The 20701-nt window shown below is 43.7% G+C and overlaps 1 protein-coding gene across 1 annotated transcript; it reads left to right on the plus strand.

Annotated features, from left to right (window-relative positions):
• The first annotated feature begins 961 nt into the window (after positions 1 to 961).
• RpL35 (Ribosomal protein L35) lies at positions 962 to 15114 on the plus strand. Its single transcript, XM_080269313.1, has 4 exons — positions 962 to 1012; positions 5062 to 5198; positions 5858 to 5939; positions 14944 to 15114. Exons 1-4 carry the CDS (start codon positions 1010 to 1012, stop codon positions 15091 to 15093), a joined length of 372 nt encoding a protein of 123 aa, XP_080125439.1. The 5' UTR covers positions 962 to 1009; the 3' UTR covers positions 15094 to 15114.
• The last annotated feature ends 5587 nt before the right edge of the window (positions 15115 to 20701 follow it).

The raw sequence follows: 20701 nt of genomic DNA on the forward strand, positions 1-20701 counted from the left end.
ATTGCTCTGGCAGCGCCTTCACAGGACCATGGGATTCTGCTGCCGTGACTGAACGCAGAGTGAGCGGTTACTTCAGGAAGCTCCCTAACACCTCATCCTTGGTTATTTACTTGCTTCTTACTCCCTACTATCCTCTTTTGTGTCATATAAATCATTACATTACCACCATACTCAACATATAACATATTAACCATCCTCATCCAGAAATAATTTGCTTAGAAAGAGGTGTTAGAGAGCTTCCTTAACCAACTGGTCAATGTCTGTTACCTGCATACGTGATCGCTAACTCTATCTGTATGGACATGTGGCACGTCTCCCACAAGATAATCCTACTCATAGGGTGGTGTCTGAAAGTGATAAGAGTGATTAAGAAGGCTGGACCAAGCTGACCATTCTTGCGAGGAGTTCTTTGGGAAAAGTTACATCTTGGAGGCTTTCACGGGAGCCCCTGTGCTGGTGGAGTGGGAAGGTGAGACAGGCTGTGTGCTGTTATGGCGTTTGCCTCTCGCAAGAGATGAAACTTTAGGGAAATTGTTCTGAGAAATGAGAGGAGAAGGCTGAAACAGAGAGAGAGAGGTATAAGAGAAACAGGAGTCTTTGACTGCCATCTCAGCCTTGATACTAGCCTTCTCCCTCTGTCTCCCGTCTACATCTTGAAGGGAATAAACCTGTCTTTATTTTAAGGCATGAAGAAGACAATAGGCTTCTGTTGTATACATTTAGAACAATGAACATACCGGTCAGTCAGACGCTAAAAAATTATAGAATGAAGTACCACACCACGCACCTACCAAACAGTCCTATTTTGTGTACACTGGTCAGATTTTTCCGTGTAAATGCATAGTCTGACTAGAAAAAAATAGTTTTAAAAGTAAATCGTACAAAATAGCACAATAAGAAGCACGTAGAAGGGACAAAACTGCATATGTGCAACCCGACGCTCATTTGTTTCTCCCCAGGTCCCGGAGCACAAGCGACCATCCTTCCTTCCCTCCAAGTGGCCGCCGCCATGGTGAGGAATATTTTTCATCGTCTCACGGTTCTGGTATCTTTAGCTATGTGCAGGTATTTAGGTGGCCTATGCAATTTTGGGATCTTAGAGTATATTTATCTGCACGGTCTTGGTAGATTTGATGCTTGATTGCCATTGAATTTGTGATGAAATATGGAGGTCGTCTCTTTCAATTTGAAGTTACGGTTCACGGAGGCTGCCTTGTGTTACACCACATTAGAGAGTATTTCCTATAACTATTCATATATGGAGAGTGTTATTAATGCCAGCAGGTGTAGTATCTCAGCTTTTTCGGTATTTGATAAGGTAATATTTAGTATCCGAGTATCTTGGTTTTGAATGGATTGTTTTTAAATCCAACGTTTTAAGGGTAATATATTCACCAGGTGCTGGATTTGCAGTTTTGAATACGCCATTGAGTTTCTTGTATTTTCATTCATTTTTCAGCGTGAATTTAAGAATATTGGCGAATTTGTGCGTTGTGGTAGGGCTTGAGCATGCATAATTCCAGTACCAGCTGATGGTTGATGACTGCCAACGAGATTTCCAGTTTTTTGATGATCTAAAAGTGGTGCTAATAATATGGTGGCTAATTATTGGATAAACTTACATTTTGGGACAGGCAAGGCTATTTTGATTTCACTAGTAACCTTACCCAACTAGGTTAACTAATCAAACTTAACTACCCAAATATAATCTAAACTTTTAACCTAACTAGCCTAAGTGAAGGGTGTGACTGTCCTAAACTGCAATAGCTAATGCTGGTTATTGATGCATGAATTCTTGGGGGCCAGGGGGAAATGACTGGCTCTTAATGTGTAGCTTTTGCAGTTAGGTTAGGACCTGTTAGGCTTGGTTTGTGTGCAGGATTTATGGTAATGATTTTTGAAATGCTATAATTATCACTGAATATAATGCTTTTATGTGTAAAATGCTTTGATAAAGAAGGTTGTTAATGGAAAAGGAGGCAAGTGTTGAGAACAGTTTAAGCACCAGAAAATCACAAGCAATTATTATTATTATTATTATTTTTTTCCAGGATTTCTTTACTGTATTTTCCATATTTTCATGGTGGTTAGCAATTGCTTCAGGGAAAAATACTTTTGTTGTTTTTGTTTCACTTTCCAAGCATTTCGGGCATAATCATACAGGCAGGTCTCATTTTACGAGAGGGGTGTGTTAATGGAGAACTGCTTGCATGGTGAAGACTTGTATAACGGAGTGAGAAGTAGGGCAGGGAAAACTCATCATGAAAGGGGAAAGCAAGCGAAAAGTTTTATAATGGAGGGAAAGTGAGAGGAAACGTGTATAACGGAGTGGAAAACACGAGAGCAAAAACTTGTATAGCAGTGAAAAGGAGAGTAAAAGCTGGTATACCCGAGTGAAAATTCATATAAGAGTACTTCGGGGGAAACAGGGTTAGGTTAGCTGTGCCCGCATCAATGAAGGCCAATCTAAACTGTCCACGATCACATCTTGAGTACTGGACGGTAGTATGAGGGCATTTCATCCGTTGCCAAAATACAGGTATATTCAGTGTTGGGTTACTAAATGACATATTGCTGATATAAACTATTGAGTAACTTTTTTTTTGTCCTAGTTGTATGAGAAAAATTGACGTGACTTCATCCCTGACATACAGTATAACAAGGATCAAAACTCTACAATTTAGCGATGATGAATTTAGGCAGTTGATAGATCAGGCTTTTGCTGATTACAGGTATATAACTTTGGAAAAATGTGTAGTAGTGAAAGTGTCAGTGAAGGCTGTACAGTGTCTTACTCCTATATTTTATGTCATGCTAGGAAGGAAAACAACACATCGAGGGATTTAAGGGTTTGAAATACGGTAGATTTAGATGTGTAGGGTGCAGTTATTCCCCTGCGTTATTTAAACAAGTCATTAAAATCAAACTAACGTCAAACTTGAACTGTAGATGTGTAAGAGTCAGCAGTTATTCCATGAGACACCACATCAAAGTCAGCAGGTCTGGTTTGTTGTGCCATGCCTGTGTTACTGAAGGGGCAGATAAAGATGCGGTTTTGTTAGGTAAATGTAATGCTTATTGTAAATACAGTGTGTAATAGTTGTTACATAAGGTACGCCATGTCTAAGTCAGCAGGTTTGGTATGCTGGGCCATGCTTGTGTTACTGACATGGCAGATCAATGTGCTTGGAGTGTCCTGCCCTTACCTTCATTCTGAGGGCCGGGCAGTTGATGCTTCTTGTGCAGGTTCCTTCGAGTGGTCACTTTGGTCCTCCATAGTGGCCTCACAGAGGAATGCACATTCATTCATTCATTCATTCATTGCCAGACGCCATGTATCCCAAACGGGGTGGCCAAGGGCTTAAAGTTAATTGTTTTACAGGGAGGAGCACTAATCCTCCACCAATGCACATTCACATAATGTTTATTTGCTTAAATTGTTCCAGATGTTCTTTTACAGTTTGTTTTCCCTAGTTTAATGGAGAAGACGACAGTGTTATATTATTTCATCCTTTTCCATAGCACTTCTTCATGAATAGCACAATATTAGTTTGTCATTAACCACTTATGGGCAGGCAACTTATCAATATATGACCGTGTGTATCAAGGAATAAACCTAAACATGCATAAATCGATGAAAGTGGATGAAAAACGAAGCCAAGGGGTGTTATAGACTTGGTAATACGTCTCTGCTGGCTGTGGGAGGAGGAGGGGAGTGCGGGCAGGCAGCGTATCACCAGGCGCACCTGGGGGCAAGGCTAGTGAGCTCTTCACCACTGAACATTATATTTATCATTTATGCATTCTTTACACCATTCATTGTCTTCAAAATCTTATATTTGTGTTTTCTGTTTTACTTGAACACTTATAGCAATGAAACGTATTTACGGTTATTCTATTTTACTTGAACATTTATAACACTACAACTTATACAGTGTTTGTACAAGTATACTCTGTTTTACTTGTTTCTAAGCTTGGGAGGGTAGAGGGCCAGACAGCAGGTGACAAGGATGCCTTATCACCCAGTTTCACCAATAAATTAGGGCTGAAAATGGCCGGATGTTACGTAGCGTCGCCCGCCTGTTAGGGGTTAAAATTCAGCAGTTACAGTATGCCCTTTTTTATACAATCATATGCTTGTATGATGGCTGGGATGCCAGATTTCTCATACGACTTGTTCTCCCATGATTGATGTAGTGCTGTTTATGTGCTAATTTTCAAAAACACATCCCAGTCTTAAGAGAAAGGAGTGTTTTATTTCGAGGAGTTTAATTCTTGATGACAAGTTTGTAAGAAATGGAATTTAAAGGTGAATGTAGGGAAGAGTAAAGTGATGGTCTTTGAGAGAGGTGAAGTCAGTGAATGTACAGTGAGGTTGGATGATGAGGAAATGGAAAATGTGAGTACGTTTATGTACTTGGGTAGTGTGATGAGTAAGGATGGAAGTTTGGAGGGTGAAGTGCTTGAAAGGGTACAACAAGGAAGAAAGGTTACTGGTTCCTTGAAAGCATTGCTAAGAAACGGAAGTGAGCATGGAAATGAAAAAAGTGATTACATGACAGTATTGTGATACCAACTCTAACATATGGAAGTGAAGTTTGGACGTTGTTGGAGGGACACAAGTCAAGATTAAGAGCAGTGGAAATTAGTTATTTGAGAGGAGCCTGTGGAGTCACATGGAGAGACAGACTGACAAATGAGGATGTGAGAGAGCTTTGTGGTGTGGATGTGGATGGGATAGGAAGCATTAGGAGAAACACACTGAGGCGGTTTGGCCATGTGGAGAGTGAGAGACTCATGAGGAGAATGTATATGAGGGAGGGGCAGGCTGAGGATGAGGTGGAGGGATGAAGTGGCGAGGTATATGAGAGAAAGGGGTGTGAATTGGGAACAAGGCAGTGAAATGGCGGGGGACAGGGTGACGTGGAGGCGATTTGTTTGTGGCCACCCTGTATAAGGGTTTAAGGCGTCTGGCAATAGATAAATAGTTTTTTATTTTATTTGTTTATTTTATTTTATATTTTTTTCCCCGCTGAGTGTTAACCAACATTTATTCCACAGGCAAAAGTAAAGTGTAGTGACCTGCGGGTCAAGAAGAAAGATGAGCTTCTTAAGCAGCTGGAGGAGCTCAAGCAGGAGCTATCAGGCCTGCGTGTGGCCAAGGTCACCGGTGGAGCCGCCTCTAAGCTGTCCAAAATGTGAGTAGAGAAACAAAGATAGAAATAATAATGGAACTTAACATTTGGTTGTGCATTTTGTTAATATGGAAAGCCTAGTGTCATGCATGTTGGAATTCTCTCACTCTCTGTGTTTGTGTGTGTGTTCTGTCAGTCCTCGTCAGGCCGTTAATTACTTCTTAAACTGGTGCTGCATGATGTCTGAGTCATTCTGTCACATTTCATTTTACAAACTTTGTTTGTTGGTGGTGGCTGTGTGAGGTGAACGATTATGTGCTCTAATGGAATTTTTGTTCCTGATTTGCCCAGAATTAATCAAGCCTTCTTTCAAATTCCTCCACTGTTGTACATGCTATTGCAACTTTGGTTTTTTGATTGTTTATTGTGTTACCCATCTTGTAAACCAAATTTTTGGCTGCGGCGTGATTACGTTGTATGGCAAGTTTGATTAATAAGCTTTGTGTGTGATTAATAGTTTTTGTGTATGTATATTTGTGTGTTTGTCAGCCCTTTTATTTTGAGCTAATCTGTTTTGAGTTGTTGCCGCATGATGACTAACTCAAACCTATTACTCGTCCATGAAGGATCGATCGATAAGGCTGATAACCCAGTAATCCCAACGCTAAACACCCTTATGACATCCAGCGTGCCTTTTCTAATGCCCCGTTTGTTTGTTTCAGCCGTGTGGTTCGAAAGTCCATCGCACGGGTCATGATTGTAATTAACCAGAAGACCAAGGAGAACCTGAGGAAGTTTTATAAGGTAAGCACTGATGTTTTAGGTGATAAGCATCATTGTCATTATTGTTACCATTATCATCATCATCATCATCATGTCTAGTATAGATAAGATGCCTTGCCTCATGCAAGCTCCGTACCCTACTGGATGTGGGTTCACCCAGCACGGCAACACTACACTAAAAGCAGAAGTTAATGCTTAGTTTTCAGAGTTTTATTTGGATATACTGACTACTGTTGGCACAAAATTATTTATATGCACTGCAGTGTCAGCAGTATACTGTGAGTGGGGCAATAGGCAGGACGCAAGTGGGGAAGGCAGCAGGTGTGTCTGAGTTGAATGCTGAAATGTTCAAGGCTTCAGGAAATATAGGACTGAGGTTAGTCACTGACCTGATAAATATGATTATATGTGAGTGTGTTGTCCCAAATGATTGGTTGAAGAGTGTAATTGTAAATGTGTATAAAGGGAAGGGTGATGCCCTGGAAAGAGGAAAGTATAGAGGTATAAAGCTTCTAGCCCAGATAATGAAGGTAATGGAGAGAGTTCTAGAAGGTATAATTGGAGAAAGAGTGAATATTGATGAGATGCAGTTTGGGTTTATGCCAGGCAAAGGGATCACTGATGCCATATTCATTGTTTGACAGCTTCAGGAAAAATATAGAGGAAAGAAAAGGGAACTGTTCTTTGTTTTTGTTAATTTGGAGAAGGTCTTTGACAAAGTCCCTAGAGAGGTGGTGAAGTGGGCAATGAGGAAGCTTGGGATTGAGGAGTGGCTGGTTAGGGTGGTTATGGCTATGTATGTGGGTGCTCACATCCAGGTCAGGGTGGATGGAGATTAGAGTGTTTAGTTTCCAGTGATGGTGGTGTGCACCAGGGGTCAGTTTTGAGTCCTATGTTGTTTATCATGGTACTTGAAGCCGTCTCACGTGACTACAGAAATGGGCTCCCATGGGATATGTATACTGATGATTTGGTGTTGGTTGCAGAGAATGAAAGGGTGATGGAGGAAAGACTTTAGAACTGGAGAGCTGGTATGGGGCACAAGTGTCGAAGAGTAAATGCAGATAAAACAAAAGTATGGTATCTGGAGCTGGTGGCAGTACTGTCAAAGAAGAGGGAGGGTGTCCATGTGCAATTTGCCATAAGGGCGTGGGTAGTAATTCCATAGTGTGCATTGTCTGTGATAAGTGGGTGCATAAGAGATGTAGTGGTATTAGAGGTAGACTGCAAGATAATGCTGATTTCATGTGTGCGGTGTGTCAGGGAGAGCAGGTGGAGATTGTCAGGTGTGAAAGGATTGAACTTGCTGGTGAGTCTCTTGAGTGTGTGGAAGAGTTTTGTTATTTGGGAGACGTTGTGTGCTGGAGGTGGTGCTGGAGCTAGCTCTGTTGCTAGGATGAGAAGTGGTTGGAAGAAGTTCAGGGTGCTGTTGCCTCTCCTGACGTTAAGAGGACTTTCCTTACGTGCTAAGGGGTCTTTGTATGCAGCATGTGCTAGGGGTGTGATGCTGTATGGTAGTGAGACCTGGGCAGTAGAGGAGGAGGATAGTCACAGGCTCAGACATACAGAAATGACAATGATTAGGTGGATGTGCAGTGCGTCCCAGCATGCAATGCCTGGGGGGGGGGGTTAGGTTTACAATGGAAGAGATGAGAGGTAGGATGGGACTGGAGTGTATTGGTGTTGTGATGAGGAGAGGTAGATTGAGATGGTTTGGGCATGTGGAGAGAATGGGGGATGATAATTGGGTGCAGAAGGCAAGAAGTGTTAATATTGGGGGTGGGGTTGTGAGGGGTAGACCGAAAAAGACGTGGGACGAGGTCATTAAGTGTGACCTCAGGGTTAAGGGACTGGACAGGGAGGCTGCAATAGATTGCGCAGCGTGGAGAGCCGCCATTAGTTGACCAAGGCCGACGCATGCAAGCATGTTGGAGCCTTCAAAAACGAAAACATAACTTACATTACTCGCTTTATGGCACTTACAGTAGTTGGCGGGTCTACCATAACCCCTACAGAATTTATTTCATGAATATAGAGTTAACTCACATTTTAATTTATAAAAAAAAGCCACTAATGGCAGCTTGGGGGCCCTATGCAACCTCGTAATTTGCATATTGTAGGAAACGGCATTGGTTGCCTCGCCCGACAATGGGAGGGCTCTCCCTCTGTACTAAGGGAACTTTGTATGCAGGATGTGTTAGGAGTGTAATGCTGTATGGTAGTGAGACCTGGGCAGTAAAGGAAGAGGATATTTTCAGGCTCATGTACAGAAATTACAATCAGTAGGTGGATGTGCAGTGTGTCCCAGAGTGAGAGGCCCGAGTGTGGTTAGGTTTACAATGGAAGGGTTGAGGGGTAGGATGAGACTGGAGTGTATTGGTATTGTGATGTGGAGAGGTAGATTGAGATGGTTTGGGCATGTTGAGAGGATGGAGGATGACAGTTGGGTACAGTAAGTGAGAGGTGTGAGTGTTAGGGGTAAGGTAGTGGGAGGTAGACCGAAAATGACGAGGGACAAGGTAATAAGAGTGACCCCAGGGATGTGGAACAGAATAGGGAGGCTGCCAGAGATGGAGTAATGAGGAGAGCTACCGGTGAACAAGGCCGATGCATGCAAGCATGTTGGAGCCTTTATCAATAATATGATTTAAGCAGTAGGATTTATTGTAAGTGGTTGGATGATTTCTTTTTATGCCTCTTGGTGGGTACTGATGATTTAACCTAACTTTAGAGATAATTTTTGTATCGAAAGGATTGATAGTTGTGCAAGATTGAGTTGTACTATATTGTAGGTGACACAGGATGCTTTATATCACTTCTTACATCGTGATTTATGTAATTTGCTGTGTCGTATTTATCTTATTGCTTTTGTTGTAATATTGGTGCAATGTATTTCTGACATAGGTTTCATTAAGCTAAGTAAATTGCAGAAGGAAATGGTGCTCTCTGACTTACGTATATGCCACATAAAAAGTAGCAGGTTAAATTTATTATGCATTGCCTATGTTACTGAAGGGGCAGGTCTGAATGCAGTTGTCTTATGTTTGGTAAATGTAATGCTTATTGTAAATATGTAATAGATCAGTTGTTGTTACATTAGGTGCACCATGTCTAAGTCAGCAGGTTTGGTTTGTTGTGCCATGCCTGCGTTACTGACATGGCAGATCAATGTGCTTGGAGTGTCCTGCCTTTACCTTCACTCTGAGGGCAGGGCAGTTGATGCTTCTTGTGCCCATTCCTCCGTATGGGTGCTGTGGTAGTCCATGGAACCTTCATGAGGGAATGTACAAATATTGAATGACCCTGTCCAGTTGCAGTCATCCATATTTTGTGTGTGTGTGTGTGTGTGTGTGTGTGTGTGTGGTTTCGGTTTTGTAAGTTTTGGTTATTTGCGGATACCTGTATGCTTGCTAGTTTTAAGATATAATTTGGGATCAGTTAAAGTCTGCTGTTAAATCATCTGAATATACACTGTTAGGAGGTAAATTCTAATGTTATGTTTGTGAGCACTACAAAGTTTTTTAAAGCAGTCACATAGTTTTTATCTCGCTATACACCGTTACCGGGTATGTGATAAATTGCTAAAACGATAATTCAAGTTGGATGACATTTTAGGGGAATTACACACAAAAAAAATTGGTCATGATTTCGTTCGAGCCATATTTTTTAATGGCTGCTTCCTGAGAATCTCTTGCAGACGTGGTGGAGGATGCATGCCAACAGTCGGATTTCAGAACCAAGATTGTTGCCCAGTGTTTTACATTTGCTGTGATCATCTGCCTTTCATTTTCATTTTGTGTGTGAAAAACCATTGAAACCATTGCTATTGAGAAATAACACTGCGGTGTGCAGTATTAACCCCTAAAGTACTAAGCTCATCGATCGAGCTTTTAGCGCAATTTCTTAAAAGGACGAGCAACGCCGATCATGCAACACCCACAAAAAACTGGCAGCAGCTGGCTCCACCCCAGCTGTGACGTAGATTGCTTCTAACCAATTAGAACTAAGTGTTGGACACACTGGAGGGGGGATCCAGGCCCCTACCCAGTTGGTGGGGGGTGTACCCACCACCTCCCTCTTGCCACATCCCTCTACCCCACTACCTTGTTACTACCCTACCTCCCACTGTTCTTACCATCACCACCACCCCTCCCACACCCTCCTCATGCTTCCCCCCCCCTCCCATGTGGATCCCCTGCATGTCCCCCACCCAGTCATCTAGGGGGAGGGTATTTCCCCCCTACTCTTCCTCCATGTCCCTGTACTCCACTGGGGTCCTTCCTCTGTGTTTTGTGGTGGTCTCCTCCCATCCCTCCATCCCAATACATCCCCTCCATGCCTTCCCCCACCCCAACCTCTATACCCTAGCACAGCAGTATCTTGACCTGCCCAGCCTTGAATATTGTGCGTATTTTTTATGCTTTATGACGCATGTTTCTGGATCATTATGTGTAACTTATTCGTGTCTTTGCATACAGATGTGCACACCACAATTATTTTAGCTGCGTTTATTCGAAACCCACTTGAAAAATATTTTATTTTATGCCGACGCTTGCAAGCATGTTGGAGCCTTAAAAAACGAAATGAAATCTAGCTCGATTTGATAGCTCAAAGGGGAGGGGAGGGGAGGGGAGGGAAGGGGAGAGGATGGGAGGATAATTTTTACTATTTATCATATTTTTATTGGGGGGGTTCGTGACCATTTTCCCTAGCTAGATTTTACAGCTTGGAGAGGGGGGAGGTGAAGCAGCTCAAGGTTATGAGGGAGAACATCGGGGATGTGCGTATAGTATAAGGAGGGGAAAGGATACTGGAGTTTGGGGAGGCAACGAACATGATTGTGTGCAACACACATTTTAGGAAAAGAGAGAGTAGGTTAATTACATACGAGTCTGGGGGAAATAGCAGTCAGATAGATTATTTTCTGGTTAGGAGGGCTGATAGGTGGTTAGTGAGGGATGTTAAAGGTATAGGAAGTGAGGAGTGTGTGCAACAGCACAAACTATTGATTTGTGCTACAGTGCTTAAAGAGCGAGTGATGAAAAAGAGGACTTATGTACCTAGGAGGAAAATATGGAAGCTGAGAAACCAAGTAGTAAGGGATGCCTTCTATAGCGAGATGGGGAGAGTGGTGGCTGAGCAGGGAGCCATTGACAGAGGTGTTAATGAACAGTACAGAGCCCTCAAGAGCAACCTCTTAAGAATTACTGATGTAATATGCAGTTGGACAAGCGGCCCACCAAGACATAAAGTAACTTGGTGGTGGGATGAGGGTGTAGATGCTGCAGTTAACCCGTCAACTGCTCTATACAGCCTGGGCTGTTCTGAGTGCGACCGCTCAATACAGTCCTGCTGCACGGGTGCCGGTCAAATATAGCGCCATGGTGTCCAAGGCAAACACATACAAGCATGTTGGAGTCTTCAAAAATGAAAACGAAAACTATACATTCCAATGTGGTTTCAGACACTTTGATATTCTTCCACGGCTTTAGCCAGGTATATATTGAGCTAATATTTCATTACTATATACTTTGGCATGTATTCTCTCAGTTCCTAAGACAAAATTTGGCCTTTGGGAAATTTCATTTTTACCCCTATGTCTGAGCACCACAGACACCTCCAAAAATCCACCATGAGCAGTTAACAGGTAAAGGAGAAAAGAAGGCTTTTCCGGGAATAGAAGAAGGGTGGTAACAAGGAGGAATACTTGGCTGCTAAGCATAGGGCTAGAAGAGGGGTATACAGGGCGAAGTTTGAGTCACAGAGACTTTTACTTGATAACCTAAATCATGGGGAAAGGAATAACATGATATTTAAGGTGGCAAATCAGATGAAGAGGGATAATCGGGATATTATAGGTGAGCAGTGCGTGAAGAATGATGAAGGAAGGGTAGTGGTGAACAGTGAGGATATTAAAGATGCATGGAGAGAGCATTATAGCCGGTTGTTGAATGAGGAGTTTGACTGGGACAGGGAAGGTTTGGAGCCAGCAGATCCAGTGTTTGGCCCTTGATTGATACTGCTACTGTGAGTGAGGCAATAGGCAGGATGCAGGTGGGGAAGGCAGCAGGTGTGTCTGGGTTGACTGCCGAAATGTTGAAGGCCTCATGAGATATAGGGGTGAGGTTAGTCACTGACCTGATAAATATGATTATATATGAGTGTGTTGTCCCAGATGATTGGTTGAAGAGTGTAATTGTAAATGTGTATAAAGGGAAGGGTGATGACCTGGAAAGAGGAAATTATAGAGGTATAAAGCTTTGAGATCAGATAATGAAGGTAAAGGAGAGAGTTCTAGAAGGTATGATTAGAGAAAGAGTGAATATTGATGAGTTGCATTTTGGTTTTATGCCAGGCAGGGGGACCACTGATGCCATATTCATTGTTTGACAGCTTCGGGAAAAATATATTGGGAAGAAAATGGATCTGTATTTTTTTTTTTTGTTGATTTGGAAAAGGCTTTTGACAAGAGTCCCTAGAGAGGTGGTGAAGTGGGCAATGAGAAAGCTTGGCTTGGAGGAGTGGCTGGTTAGGGTGGTTATGGCCATGTATGTGGATGCTCGCACCCAGGTGAGAGTGAATGGAGATTTGAGTGATGAATTTTCTGTGAACGTTGGTGTGCATCAGGGGTCAGTTTTGAGTCCCATGTTTTTTACATATTACTTGAATCCCTCTCACATGACTTCAGAAACGGACTCCCGTGGGAGATTTATGCTGATGATTTGGTGTTGATTGCAGAGAACGAAAGGGAGGCAGAGGAAAGATTTAGGAAGTGCAGAAATGGTATGAGGCACAAGGACTTAAGGGTTAATGCAGATAAAACAAAAATGATGATGGTTATGGTTGGTGACGGTACTGTCAAAGATTAGGGAGAGTGGCCATGTGCAGTTTGCCACGAGGGTGTGGGAAATAATATCATCTTGTGCAGTGTTTGTGGTACATGGGTGGACAAGAGATGTAGTGGTATCAGAGGTAGACTGCAAGATAATGGTAATTTTATGTGTGTGGCGTTTCAGGGAGAGCAGGTGTAGATTGTCAGGCGTGAAAGAATTGAACTTGCTGGTGAGTCTCTTGAGTGTGTGGAAGAGTTTTGTTAATTGGAAGAAATATTGTGTGCTGGAGGTGGCACTTGATCTAGCTCTGTTGCTAGGGTGAGAAGTGGTTGGAAGAAGCTCAGGGAGCTGTTGCCTCTCCTGACATTGAGAGGACTCTCCCTACGTGCTAAGGGGTCTTTGTATGCAGCATGTGTTAGGAGTGTAATGCTGTATGGTAGTGAGACCTGGGCAGTAAAGGACGAGGATATTTACAGACTGAGATGTACAGAAATGAAAATGATTAGGTGGATGTGCAGTGCATACCTGTGTGCAAGGCCTGGGGGGGCTGGGTTTACTATGGAAGAGTTGAGAAGTAGGATGGGACTGGAGTGCATTGGTGTTGTGATGAGGAGAGGTAGATTGAGGTGGTTTGGACATGTGGAGAGGATGGGGAATGATAATTGGGTGAGAAGTGTTAATATTGGGGGTGGGGTTATGAGAGGTAGACCGAGAAAAACATGGGACGAGGTCATTAAGTGTGACCTTAGGGTTAAGGGACTGAACAGGGAGGCTGCAATGGATCGTGCAGGTGGAGAGCCGCCATTAGGTGACCAAGGCCGACGCATGCAAGCATGTTGGAGCCTTTATAAACGAAACGAAACAAAATGTTGTATGGAAAATTAAAATGAAAAACATCGACAAATTTTATACCGAGTGAAATTAGTGGCTGCCATACCAAAACTGATATGTTCCACCAGTTTTCTATCATTTCATGCTGTACAGTAATGGCCAATGTTTCTGTAAGAAGTAAGAAAAGCACAAGTCATCAAAAAAACACTTGGTATGGAAGATGTATATGGGGAAAAAAATCACATATAATGTGGGGTCCACTGGACCCCAAGGCCCTTTATCGCGAAAATAGAGCCAGATCTCGAACTGACCCCATCACCTCACTAAACTAGTCTACTAGTTAGGAAGGTAGAGGGAAAATCAGATCCCAAGACCTTATAGTAATATATGAAACAACACTAAGAAAAACAGCGTGAGGTCCCACAGACCCCACATTACTTGAGGAGGATTAATGTTGGGGTGGGGTTGTGAGGGGTAGACCGAGAAAGACGTGGGACGAGGTCATTAAGTGTGACCTCAGGGTTAAGGGACTGAACAGGGAGGCTGCAATAGATCGTCCTACGTGGAGAGCTGCCATTAGGTGACCAAGGCTGACACATGCAAACATGTTGGAGCCTTAAAAAACGAAAACTAATTCCTCATTCTCAGGTTCCCTTTCATTTATTTCATGCTTTCTGTCCCTTATTTGTGTGAATAGGGTCAGTGCTGTGCATGTCTGGTAGGGAGTTATTTAGGTGGCTTTCATAGCTAGGCCGGGTTAGGGTCCATAAGTACCTTTCCAGGAGGCATTTTCCCAAGTTCTGGACACGTCTTTGGCTTTGTTACGTCGGGTCTTGGGGGGGATTACTGTATCTCCAACAAGCATTTCATTCTGCTCTCTCCACTATGCTTAATCATCTCTCCATACACATCATCAACCCCAGCTGCTTTCCTATTTTTGGACCCCCCCCCTCTGGCAGTTGGGCTACACCACCTGAATGCTAAGTTATGCTTGTATAAAATTTTATTATCCATAGCTATGAAGTTTCCTTGGTTACTAACCATCAAGTGTAGAATCTGATTGTACTTGGCCACCAGCTGATGTCAAAGGGGTTGGGGATCTTTGGCAGGTTAGAACAACCAAATTACAGTCTTAACTTGTCAGTTTTGTACTAGGGAAAGAATTTCAGGCCCCTTTATCTGCATCCAAAGAATTGAGCAATCTGATGTAACCTGACAGTGCCAGTTGGAGCGTTGTAATTGTGTGTGTGTGTGTGTAAGGAAGAATCAACCAGATGCTGATGACCATCATTGTTGTAGGAATGGCCCCATTCCATTGGGTGAAGATAATGTAGTATTAACTCAGAATATTCCACCCACAGAAGAAGAAGTTCAAGCCCCTGGATCTGCGGCCCAAGAAGACCCGTGCTATCCGACGCAACCTGACAGAGCGGCAGATGAAGCGCCTCACGCCCAAGATGTCCAAGAGGCGATGGAATTTCCCACCCCGCAGGTATGCCGTCAAGGCATAAATAAACGTTGTGTAGTTTGAATGTTTATTTTTTTATCCCCCCAAAAACTGTTTTTTATTCCCCCTGAAGAGTTAGATGACTGCAATTGTGTAAGTATATTACATGACTGCAACTGTGTGAGAATATTAGGTGACAAATGTGCAAGAATACAATTGTGTAAGAATGTTAGATGATTGCAGTTTTGTAAGAATGATAGGGAATGTTTAATCATATACATGTATATCTCTTGTCATTTTTCATCCCACAGTGAAAAATTAATAGCCTATATTTTGAAATATGTTTTAGTACCTAGGTTCATACCACAAGCGGCTTTTGCAGACTTAACACACGTGAGTCTCTCATTACACCTCAGTATCCTTCTGTATTAACTAATAATAAAAGAAAATGATGCAGGAGAATGCTGAGTTCCAAAAAGGAAAGTAAATCACTAACAAAAAGGAGCTTCAAAACCTGCCATACAACTTACAATGTGGCCTCTTGTAGGTTGGACCATCCACTCACGTCATTGTTTTCTTTGCTATTTACATCTTATTCTTATAGACTGGTCACAGGAGCAGCCTAGCATGGACTAACCTGCCGGAAGTTTTCCCCTCATATGCTCTTTGTTCTTCCTACTTTTTGTTTATATTTTGTTCTGCCAGCTTTTTGCAGTAGTGCTTGCATGGTTTTTGTGTTTTGTTCTGTCAGTGTCATTCTGTGCCTGTGCTTTTGCATGCCAACCTGCTTCAGTCATGTTCTTTATGTGCTTTGGTCTGTCAGTTTATGTAGCTTTTTTTATGCCAACTTTCTTCATTTATCCTCAGTTACGTAGTGCTTAGCCAGATTTTCAAAATCATGGGCTGTATTCTCGACAGTTAGGAAGCTCCCTAACACTTTTTCTGAAGCAATTTATTTAGCTTATTACCCCTTGCTGTCCTTTCCTGTGTCATTTAAATCATTCTAATGTAACCATGCACTTCCTAAATAATGTACAAAGTCCTATTAACCAGCTGTATCCAAAATTAATAGCTAAAGGCCTGTGAGCTTGCTTAATTGACGAGAATACAAGCCAATGTGCACCATGGCTCACAGTTTGGGGATTCCTTGAGGGGAAGGATGGCATCATTTGAATTATTTGATAAAATCCTTCAGTATTTAGCTTCATATATTGTTTTGACTTCACTCAGCTTGATGTGAACCCAGGGGACTGGTGGTCAGCATCCCCTGAAAGGAGGATGGTGATCTGCCGCCTGGCTTGTGCTGTACACATTAACAGTATGCTTCTGTTGACAAGAAAACAGGGAAGAGGATCAGCTTAGCATGTGCTGTACTTATTAACACTATGCTCCTGTAGACAAGAAAGCAGGGAAACGATAGATCAGGTAAATGAGAGTCTTCATTAGTAGTTGCATAGAGTGGTGTTTAGCATAGGAAGCATTCCAGCACCTGATTCCTGTTGGTGTGTTTTGCAGACCTTGCTCAACTCTCTTTCTCTTACTGATGTATGAATGGTTGCCGTTTGGGACCATAAACAGGGGAACATTAATGAGATATATGCAGAAAATAAATTGGTAAGGAAAGGTGCTTGGGTGTCTCCTGTACTTGGGAGAATATGACTATTTTACTGTCAGGCTTGTGTAGGAGTTGCCTAGTATGGGCCAACTGGTCTTCTGTAATTTATTTAGTTGTTATTGTGCTGGAAGTCTTGAATAAGGACAAAGGAGTGTTCAGGTTATAGTAGGAAGGTACGGTCTATAAAGGAACGGATCAGTCTACATTTGTGCAGAAAGAACATTATTGTTGGGAAACGCCCTCATTAATCATCGGGTATTTCATGGATTAGTTTGACGGTTCAACTTGTGACAGGTAAATTGTGACTGCATGTAGATAGGTGTTATCAGGCGGAGTCAGGAGCAGAGGGCTTGCATGGTGAATGTGGGAAGTGTATCTATTGCCAGACACCTTAATCCACTCTCGCGCCACTCCATCTCATCCTCGGCCTCCCCCTCCCTCTACTTCACTCATATTTACTCTCCCCCCCTAGTCTCTAGCTTTCCACTTAGCCAAACCACCTCTGTATTTCTCATTTTCTATCACATCCACACCATAACGCACCTTCACTTCCTCATTTGTCAGTCTCTCCATGTGACTCCACATGCTCCTCTAAAATAACTAATTTCCGCTGTTGAGTTGGTATCACATTACAGTTATGCAGCGACTTTTTACTTCTTGCTCACTTCCTATTTCTTATCACTGCTTTCAAAGAACCAGCAACCTTTCTTCCATGCAGTACCTTTTCAAGCACTTCATCCTACAAACTTCCATCCTTACACATCACACTATCCAAGGACAGTACTTAAATGCACCCACATTTTCCATTTCCTCACCATCCAACCTCACTGTAATTTCAGTGACTCCATTTCTCTCGAAGACCGTATCTTTACTCTTCCTTTCTTACATACTCTCCCAGACTCACCAAGCCTTGCAATTCACCTTCGTCCTCACCTAACAATACATTATCATCTGCAAACAGCAATACACGGAAGTTTCCAGACGCTGCTCCTTCTCATTAGAGTCGCTCCTTCATCCACTGCCTACCTTGTACCACTTCTTTAACCCCAACCATATGCAGATTGAACAACCATGGAGACGTAACCCTATTTCAGTCCAACATTCACTTAGAAAAGTTCATTCCACTATCCACACGCACTGCAGCCTTAACACCTTCATACATGCTCTTCACGGCATTCAACAACTTCCCATTTACTCCATATATAATTTTCCACATTCCTTGTCCATCCACTCTGTCATGCTTTCTCCAAATCCATGAAGGCCGCATATAACTTCTTTCCCTTCTCTAGAAACGTCAGCATTTAAGACAAGGATGAATATCTGATCTACACACCTCGTCCCTTCCTCCGTTCTCCAACTAATTCCTGTTATTTCCCTAACTGTCAATAGGTATCCTCCCATATACTTTTCCTAATACACTAAGAAGATAAATGCTCTTATGCTTACCACACTTCTTTTTCTCCTTTTCCTTTGTACAGGGTAATAAGTATACCTGACTTAAAATGCTCCGGAACTCTACCTTCCAGCACATCATATCCCGCCTTCTATCTCTTCCCCCATGCTTCATCGTTTTACAACACTCCATCAATTCCTGGGGCTTTCTCCATGTTGACTTTCTTCATTGCTTCATTCCATTGTTGAGGGAAGTAAAATACAAATTGCGAGACAGTCGTTTTATACTCGTGTTTCTCTAACGGGTGACGGAAGGTTGGAAATAGTACAAAATAATATAAAGGTGGAACCAGCAAAGGATTGAGGTAAGTGAATGTGGAGGCAATTGGAGTGAGGTAAGTTGCCTAAAGAATTTAACTGAGAGAATTGGACGTAAATTTAAGAGTAGCTTCACACAGCAAGGGAATTTGGCACTCTAAAAAGTCTGACCTAAAAAGCTTTAGGGTGTTGCACGCACCATGTAAGTGAGGATCTACCAACAATAATTCATGCTCTACTGGAGTGGTAGCTCGCTCCTGTAACCCTAACGGGGCTATATAGTCCAATACAGGGCTTAGCTCGGGGGAACTCCATTTCTCCCATTTCTACTGTCGAAAGCTGCCGAAGTTTGAAGTAAACCAGTCGAGGACATTCCAGTACAGGTAACAGGAGAGAAGAGACTGGTGAAAGGAAGGAGGTTGGGAGAAGGGGCAGGAAAGCGGTGCATTAAGAGGGGGGGAGATAAGTTTTACGGAGGAGGAGGAGGAGAAAAGGAGAGATGGGGGCAGAAAAGGCATTAAAAAAAAAAAAAAAAAAGATGCAGAAAGGAGTAAAGCCTCACGAGAAGGAAAGATGGAAGAAAAGGAAAGAAGGCAGGAATCTATTCTCACCTCAGTCTGTGTTGCCATGACCACTCGAATTTAGTGGACCAGTTCCTTCAGAAGAAAAACCCGGCTGTATTGTTATGCTGGGTGTTTTTAGGCCGACTTCTTGCCCTAAAGACACCAGCTACTGAGCGGGGTCCTTGTTCTAGACCGGAAATGGAACACTTTCAAAGGAACAGGGCATAAAAACTCGGCAAGACACCTTAACACATATATTGCCTTAATCCGATTTCCCTTACAATATACATACAATGGTGCACTAGGTGTGGAACGGGTATAGTGACAAGCTAGTTAATAATACATCACGTCACACAGACACTGTGGTTATACCTGAGTTAGGGTACAGGAGAGTATTACATAGGTATGGTGACACTTCATACAGTCTATCTCCTCAGTCTTTGCTTAGTACACTGGTCTGCTGCACTTAGGTATCGCCACACTTGTATATTGCTCTAGTCCTGGGAACTTAGGCACTGACACAGCACACTGACGGAGGGAGCCCTACAGGTGAGCACTCCTGTAGTAGGCTCGGGACGGCTTTTGGGGGCGTCACAGCCCGGGCGCGTTTCTGGTTTGGGGTGCAGGGAGGCCCTTTCTTGTTAGGGCCTCGACCTGGTGAGGAGCCCTTGGGGCTGGGGCCAAACAGCGTCAGGAGTCTTGGCTACCGCTTCTTACTCCGGGCGGAGGGCCGAAGGTGAGTGGGGCCAGGGCGGTCCCGTCCTAGGAGGCCTGGGACTGCAGTCGCCTCTAGGTTGGGACGCCGTCAGGGGTTGACTGCGGCACCTCGTCCGTGGAACGTCCGTCAGGACCCGGCGTCGTCCAGGAGCAGGCTGGAGGGCGTGGATCGCGCCTTCAGCGACTGGGCCTCGACACCACTCCTGGAACGGCAGCACCTCCGGGGAACCACACCTGGAGGGAGAGACAGAAGGGCGTCCCACTGGGCTGCCGGGTGGAGAGTGGGCCGTGAAAGTGACCTTCTCCTCTGGAAGAACCCTCGGGACTGTAGACGAAGGGCGCACAGTGGCCGTCCCTTCCCAGAAACATACAGTGGCCGTCGTCACGGTTCCACAGGCCCTTGGGATAGCAGCAGAAGGACGTACAGTTGCCGTTCCTTCCCCGGCGCGTACAGCGGCCATCGCTGCAGTGGTACCCTACTTCCGAAGGAGGAAGAGGCAGATGAGGTGCGCACAGTGGCCGATGCCGCGGGTCTGCCTGCCCGACGGGAAGTAGCTCCCGGTACGTCCAGTGGCGGTTACCGCGGTGCTGCCTGGGACTGAATCGAGCAGTCCCATCCCGATCCTAACGAGGGCTGGTCCGGCTGAGTAGTAGTCTCCCATCCCTGCGACGTCGTGGTTGGGCAGGTTGAGGGGAAGAGGGACACAGGGTCGGGGCTCACCTGAGCCCGTCGCGCTCACCTGGCCCACTGTGGTGTCCTCCTGGGGTGGGGGTGGGGCTGCGGCTCCGTAGTGGGGTGGGGGGTCTGGCGGCGGGAGCCTGCATTTCATATATAACGTTAGGTAATGCCTAAAATCTAGAGTTAGACACGGGGTCAATTGATTTTTAGATTTAGCAAGACGTACCTGAACGATTTATTCTGCACTACACCGTTTATTTCCGTAACTGCTCTTCAAGAACGATTTATTTTGCACACTGCATACTTGAGACTTCGCAATACATGTACCTGAGCGAATCTGCCCAGTACTCCTTAGTATTGTTTTGAATTCTGCAGTACCTGTACCTGA

The sequence above is a fragment of the Coenobita brevimanus genome, chromosome 33, assembly GCF_032717465.1.
Source record: "Coenobita brevimanus isolate Jiangsu-jjx chromosome 33, ASM3271746v2, whole genome shotgun sequence".
Lineage (NCBI taxonomy): Eukaryota > Metazoa > Arthropoda > Malacostraca > Decapoda > Coenobitidae > Coenobita > Coenobita brevimanus.

Coding starts and splice junctions, on each gene's coding strand:
- RpL35 (XM_080269313.1), top strand. Junction 5,199..5,857: donor GCCTCTAAGCTGTCCAAAAT/GTGAGTAGAGAA, acceptor TGTTTGTTTCAG/CCGTGTGGTTCGAAAGTCCA. Junction 5,940..14,943: donor ACCTGAGGAAGTTTTATAAG/GTAAGCACTGAT, acceptor TTCCACCCACAG/AAGAAGAAGTTCAAGCCCCT.